The sequence below is a fragment of the Aspergillus aculeatus genome, assembly GCF_001890905.1.
Source record: "Aspergillus aculeatus ATCC 16872 unplaced genomic scaffold ASPACscaffold_15, whole genome shotgun sequence".
In the NCBI taxonomy this organism is placed as follows: domain Eukaryota; kingdom Fungi; phylum Ascomycota; class Eurotiomycetes; order Eurotiales; family Aspergillaceae; genus Aspergillus; species Aspergillus aculeatus.
The window spans coordinates 1017727-1027686 of record NW_017962990.1 but is presented as its reverse complement, the minus strand read 5'-3'; the positions used below and the strand labels follow the sequence as shown (position 1 = coordinate 1027686).

Here is a 9960-nt window from a genome sequence, read left to right as displayed (position 1 = left end):
GATTCCATACAAAATTTAAGTAAGGGGTAAAGTGAAAGTAAAAGTAAAGTAAAAGATAGATAAAATTAATTTCTTGAATAAGTAACTGATTAAACTGATTGAATGAATTTAAACTGAAACTGAACTGAAACTGCTTGCTCTACTAACTAAAAGAATAATAGGAATTGACCTCTTATTTATAGCTGAATAGCCATGTTGATTTTCCGAGGCTTTCCGCGATCATATGAAAAACACATGAAAGTAAATAAATAAATAAATTCCTATTGAACAGGAACAATAGGATGAATAGAAGAAGATTGTTCCAGGCCGTTATCCCCACTGAGGGGTCACCGGAACTCGGAAATCCACTCCGCGAACTGGCTAACCTGAGGCAGCGAACTGGGGAGCCTGAGGTGGCGAACTGGCGAGCCTGAGGCTACCAACTGGCTATATAGTTGACAATAGTAGTACTTTTAAAGTTTTTAATATATATATTATAAGTTTTTAAAAATCTTTTTTCCAAAGCGTCTGTTTTCTTACTAATTAATTACTGAAGTAATTTAAATAATTAAAAAAATTATTATAAATATTATAAATCTTATAAATAATAGGCTTACTGTTCTTAAACAAGCATAATATAAAAAGATATATATAAAAAATCAAAAAATATTTTATTTATTTTTATTTAATTATAATAGAATAAAAATAATTGATATTATTATATTTATAATACTAAATAAAACCTTTGATTATTTAATAAAGATTCAATATACGGTAGATTATAAAATAGATGTGTTTTTTTTATAATTTTTATAAAAATAATAGCTTATCAAACTAATTTTTAAATTCTTAATTTCCAGATATTATAAGATATAAAGATATAGAATATAGTAGATATAAAAAATTCTATTAAAAATAATATATTTTTTTAAAAATATTTTATATTATTAATAACTTCTTCTAACCGAAGTAAAATAGCAGTTTTTAAATTTATATATAGATTTTAAAAACAATTATTTTTTATTATTAATTTTAAAAAATAAAGATCTGGTAAAAAAAATTAAATATAAAATAATCTTCTGATTCTTTGCGATATGTTGTAATCTTAAGATTTAAAAAAAAATCTATTTTAAAAAAATCTATTTTAGTTTAGAACTTTAGATATTATTATAATTTATAAAAATCTAAGAAATAAAAAAAAGATTTAATAATATTTTTTAAAAATAAACTAAATAAATATAATTAACTTATAATTCTAGGACTATTCTATCAATAAGAAATATAAAAAAATAAAAATAGAAATTTTTATAAAGACTGTTTATTCTATTTTTAAATATATTTTTATATGAATATAATTTATTATATTCTAATATAAAGCTAAAATATTTACTATATTTCATTTATTCCAATAAATTTAATAAAAAATTATATTTAAAGTCCAGAATTATAAATATTTAGAACTAATTAGATTAAATATTTATAATTTTAATTTTTATATCTGAAAAAACTTTTATATAATCTATTTTAAAAAATATAATATCTAATATTAAATTAAATAATTATTAAAAAAATATATTTATTAAAAAAATAAGTAGATAGTATAGCACAGGATCTTAAATAGATTTAGATTAATAGAATATTTAGAATTATTAAAATCAAAAGAATTAAAAAGATTAATTAAATTAATAAAATGATTAAGATTATTAATATAAAAAAAGTTTATCAGATTAGATAAATAATTAAAATTATTAAAATTAAAAAATTAATTAGATTAGATATATAAATTTTTATTATAATATATATAATTTTAATAAAACTATAATTATATCTTTTTATATCTATTTTTCATTATAAAAATAATAATTTTATAAAAAATTAGAATTTATCAGTACTATCAGGAATTCTTTCTTATTTTTTAAAAACAAAAATAAAAAAGATAATAATATTTTATTTCAGTATTTTTATTTAATTTAAAAAGTTTTTTTATATATTTTTAGACTACATTTAAAATAGTTAGATTAGTAATTTATTTATCTAGACATATTATAACTATATCAAAACTAAAAAAAATATATCAGATAGATCTTAATATTAAAAATAGTTAAAATAATTAAATTAATTATTTGATTTTTAGTTATACTGTAATTAGATATAAAAAATTTCTTAATCTGATTATAACCTGGCAGTTAGATATAAAAATTCTAATTAACCTGATCTGATCTGGCTGTTAGCCACTCTAATTCAGCTTTATAATATTTTAATTAATTCTAATTTTTAAAAAAATTTTCAGAGTTAGTATTATGTATTTTATTTTATTTATATAATTTAACTTATAATTAATATTTTCCTATAAAAACTTCGGATTAAGATTTTTAACAATACTATTTAAATATATATAAAAATATTATAACAAAAGTCTTAAAATCTTTTTTAATATTTTAAAATTTTTTAAAAAAATATATTCTAAAAGTTATTTATAAAAGATTAATATAGACAGCTTCTAATATAAATAGTAGAAACTGTCTATATTCGCTTTTTTTGAAATAGTTTTTAAAAATATTTTTTTAGTAATAGCTTATCATACTAACTTTTAATTATAAATTTAAAAAGTTATATAATTTATAATATAAGCTTTGAATATTATAAGAAATTTCAGCTTATTTAATAGTTTAAATTTAAATTAGTTTATTATCTTTTCTAAAATTATAAACTCTATTAAAATTTAATCTATTTTATAATTCGCCGAATATATAAATTTTATTGAATAATCAAAGATTTTATTCAGTATTATCAATATAATAATATTAATTATTTTTATTTTATTATAATTAAATAAAAATAAATAGAATATCTTCTTAAGTTTTTATAATTTTCTTTTATATTTTATTCATCTAAAAATAGTAAATCTATTATTTATAAAATTTATAATATTTATAATAATCTTTTTAATTATTTAGATTATTTAATTAATCAAATAGTAAGAAAATAGGCGTTCTAAAAAAAGAAGATTTCCCCGAATCCATGTTGTTCCCCGCTCCAGGACAACGCAGTATCGCAACGAAATCAGTTCAGAATTACCTTCCTTACTCATGGTTTTGTCGCTTCCATGCCTGACCTTGTCAAAAAGAGCTTGATCCACAGATATCGCGAATCACTTGATCGGGCCCACGTCGCCCGGGGATTTAGTCGCCTTCTCAGCCTTCACTCTATTGCTGACTACGACCTTTTCGCTACCATATGGCACTTTACACGTGGTCCCGGGGCCGATCTGGGACAATATGTTACACAACAGCGGTATTCGCGTCGATACGTCCAGCTTTATAACGAACTTCAAAAAGAGGACCAGCAGCCCCCAAAGATCGAGAAGGATGAAAAGGACTACTTTCCCGATTAGGGTCTCAGATATACAAAGCAAAGTAGCTGACGATTACGTCAGAATGGAAAACTCAGTATACCGTCGACAATCCGCCAACACGGCTTCGTAAAGACATGCTTGTCGCCGGCCCCAAGCTGTGGCATTGGGTCCTACAATTCATGCGAGAATGGGAAGACATACGATGACTGATCGTTTATGCAAGCAAGAAACCGCGTAAGAATTTCCGCGGGCGAGACCGTTGATGCGAGCGAGGCCTTTCATGCGAGCAAGGCCTCGCAGTTGCGAATTACGGCAGAGAACGATTTCGTGATCAAGGCTACTTGAGCAGCCGATCAGCGTGCTTGGAAGGTTGTGAAATCCACCAATCAGCGCAGCTAATCACTCGTCCCTCGATGGCCTATCCCTATAGGGCTCAGCACATACTGAGTTCGGTGCGTTGCGATAGGTGCTCTTGGCACTGTTTTCACGATGGCCTCGCTTTCTCTCGACTACTTTCATGATTGAGCTACTCGGTTCAGTGCGTTACGATTGTAGTTTTTCGCCACTGCCGTCGATCTACCGCCTTCTATCTTCCTTGTACCACTTTCTATCCAGGAATGATCCGAACTCGAGTATAGGTTGTGTACTGAGGTGCCCCGAGGATGTTGGTCAACGTGGCCCGGTTGAGGCTAGGAGGGGGTCTCGTACATGGCAGGAATCAACCTGTATAAGCCCCGGTGATCAGTCGAATGGGGACAGAAGCTCAAGGGCTCACTGCCTTTCATGACGGAAGCCGTCAAACACTTGTAACCGGCCTGCAAAGGTGACCGTGACCTGCCGCCACTCTGCCTATGGCTGACATATGCGTGTATGAATCGATCAATCAATCAATTTGAGGGTCATTAGCGAACAACACTCAGAGGATGAGATTCAGCTGGCAGATATGGAATTATTAATCAAGACCTCACTGACAATCGTAAAGGACCTCACTGGCAATCGTAACGGACCTCTTTGAGTACGTGCATCGCAATCACGATGTGTTGAGGTAGGATCTCAATCGAATGCGCTCAACCAACGTTCCTTTTTTTTTCTTTTTCCGCAATGCAGTGGCAAGTCATCATTCCGATAATCTTCGCCGCCCTGGCCTTCTGGTCGATTTCACTTCTCGACTTCTACACGGCTTACTTAGTTCGAATGACACTCGAAAATGTCGGTACTCAGCCAATGTGGAAGAACATTAGGAGGATGCATCAGAAGGGTACCTAGGTCCTACTCGTGAGAAGACTGATATCATTCATATACCGAAGTAGAATTTCCGTTGCGCGTGGCATCATCTATCTCATCAATTAGACATTAAGTTGGGACTAATTCCCCTGCGATCCTATAAGCAGAGGGCAAAATAGATCAAACAGATAGGAAAAATGAGAGAGGAATGAAAAGAGATGAAGTCAAAATCAATGCAAACAGATGGAAGAGAACAACCCCGGAGGACTTCTAAGAAAATTTAATCTTCCGCATTCACCCGCGCGGAAGTCCCATGATTGGTTTATTTGCAAAGATGGCACGCACGTCAGAGATGTTGCGAAAAGTAGGAGGCTCTGGGTCCTCTGGGGATGACACCACGATCACCACTGATGATGACATGTTTTTTGGGGAAGGGTCCGAGGATTCCCTTGGAGGAGAAGGTATAGGTTGAGGGGTAGATGGAGGCTTGATCGTTTCATCTGGTGTCGGTGATAGAGTGCTTGGTTGGGGAGAGTTACACGACTCGCTTGGGGTGGAAGACATGATTTGAGGGGCAGATCGAGGCTCACTCGTCTGCTCTGAAGAGGGTGATGAAGTTGCTGCTGGGGACGAGTCAGAGGGCTCTCTTGGTGGAGACATGGGTTGAGAAGTAGACAAGGGTGCAATCGTGAGAGAAGAATTCGAAGCCTGCCTTGGAGCAGACATAGGTTCAGAAGTAAATGCTTGCTCTGGAGGCGGCGATGACACGGTTGGTGAGGAAGGGGTCGAGAGCTCTCTTGCAGGATATGTAGAAGTAGACGGAGACATAGTCCTTTGCTCTGAGGGTAGCAATGGAGGGGCTACTGGGGACGAGTCCGAGGACTCGCGTGAAGGTGATATAGGCTCAAGGGCAGTCGAAGGTAAAGTCGTCCACTCTGGACGCGAAGTTGAAACAGCTGCCGATAAACAGTCAGATGCCTCCCCTACAGGGGACATAGGTTGAGTGGACAGAGGCTCAATTGTCTGCTCTGGAGGAGGGGATGAAGCGGTTGCAGGGAACGGGCCCGAGGACTCCCCCGGAGGAGAAGGTGATCCAGAGGTAGACGGAGGTGCAGGCTTCTGCTCTACAGGCATTGATGGAGAAAGTCGGTCCTGTAGAGTCGTGCTACCCCGAGATGATTCGACTGATGCTCGTGATCCTCCGGAGGAAGCAGGAGGCGAGGCCGGCGGACTGGGAGGTTCAGAAACCGGGAGCTTTGGTGGTCTTGGTGGGCCAGGCCAAGCTGATAGCGTCGGAGTCCGAGCCTCATCATCGACAGCTGAAGAAGACGGCCGTGGTGGTAGAGGTGGAGGTGTATCCTCGTCGTCAATAGCCGTTGAAGACGGCCGTGGTGGTAGCGGCGGACGCTTTTCGCGCTCTGTCGTGGGTGCAGAATCGGCCGAGTCCCAGAAATCTGCCTCATACAATGATGGGTTGGGAGACACATAAATAGGATTTAGTACCCATGGGTGGTGTTTGTGTTCTGTCATCTCTTGATGATGGTCATCCGGTTGCGTCAATGGGGACGTGACGATGGTTGCTGAGGGTGTCTCCCTAGTAGCAGGAGCAAGGGGGCCATTCGCCTGGTTCTCCTGCTCCTTCTTGTCGCCGCTAGACCAAAACCAAGACTTGAAATTGACACGAATAAATTGCTTCCGAGGCTCATTAGTCTGTGGGTTTGCATGTTGCACTTTGTGCACGGCGTCGGGGAGTCGACCTACTCTGCCGTTTCCCAGGATTTTGTGCGTAGCCTTAGAGACCTCCTTCTCCCAGCGCATCCAGCCATCAATTCTGTTTCTCAGGAGCTTCCAGCTCTCGTACATCTCCGAGCCTTTAGGATGCCGCTCAACTTGCTGGTCGACCCGGTCGCGCAGGGCGTTGACGCAATTCTGTAAGTCTTTCTGCAGTCTTTTCATCGCCGCTACGGAGTCACTGAGTTGCCGGGCATTCTCTGGATCCACTTGGCTTCTCAAAAGATAAAGCTTTGAGCTAACAACCTCATGCACCAGGCCGTATCGTTCGATGATAATCTCGATATTGCGATCAATGATCTGGTACTCGTCATGTGAGTCAGTGGCCTGGCGGATTGAGCGGTACACCTCCTCCCGCGTGCCTTGTAACCACCGTTCGAGCTCCCCTGGAGTCACCTCCAAAGGACAGCGCGAGGCAACGTCTGTGATCGTACACAAAAGTTCCTTAGTGCACACGGCGGCGGCCAGTGACGCGTAGGCATGCCAGCCATCGTACGCGTGACCGTCACAGTACTCGGAGATCCCGCACACCGTGAGGCAGGAGACGGTCTCCATGATGGCGTGTGCTTCCGTCTCATAGCAGAGAATCCCGAGCAACCCGGCATATTCATCGCGGCGACAGGCGTCTTTCATAGCACTTTCCGCCGAGCCAACCCCGCCCTGGTGCACTTTGACTGAGTCCTCTCTGTTGCGAGACTCGCGGGGGCAGATGGAGCCCAGGGCTTGGACCTTAGCGCTCAAGCAATCACAATGGCTTGCGCAGTGGGTGTAACCAGCCGAGTAGAGTCTATCTTGCGTTGGTCGAGACAGAGAAGGCGATCCAATGTTCTCGATGGTTTCGTGTAGCGCTAGCCCCTGTCGCAACTTGGATTCCAATCGGGTCATTGCACTCTGAAGAATGGCCGGGGGCGTGGCGATCCGACTGATTATCTCATCACCGTCAACCGTCACTTTTCGCTTTTGATATGGGATCACTTGGGTTCCATAGACCACGTCTCCCAAGCGAATATCATGTTTATTGGAGGGGGCACCGCCGCCGGTCCCAACAAGAAGCATAAACCGGATGCCCGGGAACGTGCTTCGCATGTCAGATGCGATATTCGCCGCGCGGGACTGGCCGTAGATGCCTGAAGCGGGGCAATTCATGACCACGAGATGATCGCCAATGCGTCCGATGACATAGCTATTGTTGTCGTCCCGGCCACGGATAAGACGCGTTGAATCATGGATTTCGTCGAACATCTTGACCGCTTCGTAGTATTCGCTTGGGTGTATGCATATCCAGCCAATGAGGTACTTGAGCTGGGATATTGTTGCCTCGTGTGGGCTTGGTTTGAGTCGTGACATCTTAATTGTAGATATGAAACTTCAGAAGAGGTGCATGAGAAGGGGATGTCTCAAGAAATGGGAAGGAACGGAGGGGGTGGGTGAGGTTGTTATATGTCCGAAATCCACTCGGTTCATCCCCAAAAAGAGTTTGTTGACCAAGTCAAGCACTACTGCGAGAAATTGACCAAGGCAGTCAGTGCCCTTGGCTACAATGGCTCAGTGCTGTCCCTTTCCTTGAGTGGTGTGTTGACAAAAAGCAAACATGGGGCGAAGTGCTGCACACCATATGCATGGACGGGGTCTCGCTCTCCGATCGACCCTTGGGCCGCACGCATCCAGCTAAAGAGTCACCATTCTTCTCAGGCAGACATTCAAATAACCTAATCCTGATGCTTATCTGCGTCATTTGAACTCTGAATCTCGCTGCCTATTATGTTACCTTTGTTTGGGGGTTTCAGCTGGGAACCGTGCCGGTCGAGATTAGACCCTGCGAGTGTCTTCAATACCATCCTTTCTCAAATCAAAAGTCCATGCACTGCACAATCAGTAGTCCATCTAAGCCCCAGCTCGAGTCTCCTTGCAGGAACGACAACCCTCAATTATGGGCATTCGCAATGTGCTGCTGGGTGACGTAACTCTGAGAGTATTGTTGGGAATTATTGTTCAGCAAATTGATGATGCCGACGATGGTCTTGATGGAATGACAGTCGCTATGGCCAGCTCTCTCCGTTTGTATCTGGTGGGGTTCGCACTTGTTGCTCTCAGCCACATTCTTGGTTCGGGTCCTACGCCTGCACAGGGCGTTGCGGCTGTCGCATGCGCCTCGCTGAACAAACAAAGATGTCAGTGAGTGAATTTTATAGAGCAACCGGTTACCAAGTCTTCCCCCTCCTTGCCGATCTTTTGGGAAAGATAGTCTCGTACCTGCAGTCTCTCTAGGCATCGAAGTACAGAGCGAATAAGCTAGTTTGAGAATGATAACGACCACCACGGACCTACGCTTTTTCCTCGTTAGCCGCCGCCGAAAGAAAAAACGATCGCATGACCGCTAGATCATCAAGAACGACTTACTTGTGACTGCAGTGGATTCTTTCGGGGCATAAGAAGGGATTCAGGTGAATTAAAGGTGAGAATGGCTGTAATTAGCCTTTCCGGGTCCCATGCAAAACTCATCGAGAGAAGACAGTAAGAGATAGTGATTGGACTCCGTCAGCCAGATTGGTTGCTTTTCAGGTGGTCAGTGGTGTCCTTCCCCTTAGAGAAATGAACCAGACTTAAGTAACGCTCAAAAAGGTTAGTTGTGCGAGAAAAAAAGCAAAGGAATCAGCCACAACGAATCAGAAAATTCAAGCAAGCCGGGGATAGAACCAGGCTCGAGAGCACAACCCGCGACTAATGCTGCACGAAGCAACAGGGGTCTATCCAAATCATATGCTATAGCGTTCTGATGGATTCGTTCCCGGCGCCAAAGCCACGTCAATGCCCGATAAGGATGTCGGGCGAAATCCCCAAGAATAGACTAGTGTCAACTACCTTACCAGTTCTTTCACTGCAATGGAGGATCTCAAGGTGCCGTTGACCTCACTGGGGACACCAACTCACCGTTCTTCCTTCCCACTTCAGTCCCTTGAAAACGACCCTTGAGGTGCACAACACCAGGATTTTCGAGTTCAGAAAATAGTTGATGTTTTAAGCAGAGTACCTCCACTTCCTGGTAAATCGCCCTTCACTTTCTCGACACCAAGATGCAGCTCCATCGTCCTTTTCCATCCTCTGAGTGTCTTAGCGGGATCTTCAGCTCCTGGTCGGTCATGGGAGACTGTCTCAGCCATTGTGTTGATACCGGGCCGTTCATCCCAAATAACTTAGCCTCCAGGCTACAATCCACCATCTTCACGCTCCGAGAAGAATTCCTTATCGAATTGGCGGGGAGGGAGAGTGCTGGAGGAGTTGCCCATCCTAAGGGTTCTAGTTGGTGACGGTGAGGTTTTTACATTTAAACCGTCCATTCCCTCCGTACATTCGTACACTCGTATATTCGTATGTTCGCTCATTCGTATACCCGCATACTGGTCGCCTCCACCTCACAAATAATTCCACCCCAAGTATAACGCAAAACACATTCAGTTCATATTCTTGAGACATAATCTCGTTACATATTACGAGATCAAGGTTTGAGATCTGAACACAAGATAATCAAGCCATATCCCAAAGGAAATCTGAAACGTAAGTAGGCATATCGTAGTCCGATGTTCTTCTATAAGTCCAAAAAAAAAAAAAAA

The 9960-nt window shown here is 40.4% G+C and overlaps 2 protein-coding genes across 2 annotated transcripts; both read right to left on the bottom strand.

The window, feature by feature from the left end:
• Positions 1 to 4852: 4852 nt before the first annotated feature.
• Positions 4853 to 6405, bottom strand: ASPACDRAFT_1890817 (uncharacterized protein; the record flags this gene model as incomplete). The annotated part of the gene is made up of 2 exons (XM_020198590.1): positions 6320 to 6405; positions 4853 to 6250 (listed from the first exon to the last, which is right to left on the bottom strand). The coding sequence occupies exons 1-2, from the start codon at positions 6374 to 6376 to the stop codon at positions 4853 to 4855; spliced, it is 1455 nt and encodes a 484-aa protein (XP_020053362.1). The 5' UTR covers positions 6377 to 6405.
• ASPACDRAFT_1874397 (uncharacterized protein) lies at positions 6367 to 7696 on the bottom strand (the record flags this gene model as incomplete). Its single annotated transcript, XM_020198036.1, has 1 exon — positions 6367 to 7696. A coding segment is annotated over one exon (1329 nt), but the record flags the coding sequence as incomplete, so codon positions are not given.
• Between the last annotated feature and the right edge of the window lie 2264 nt (positions 7697 to 9960).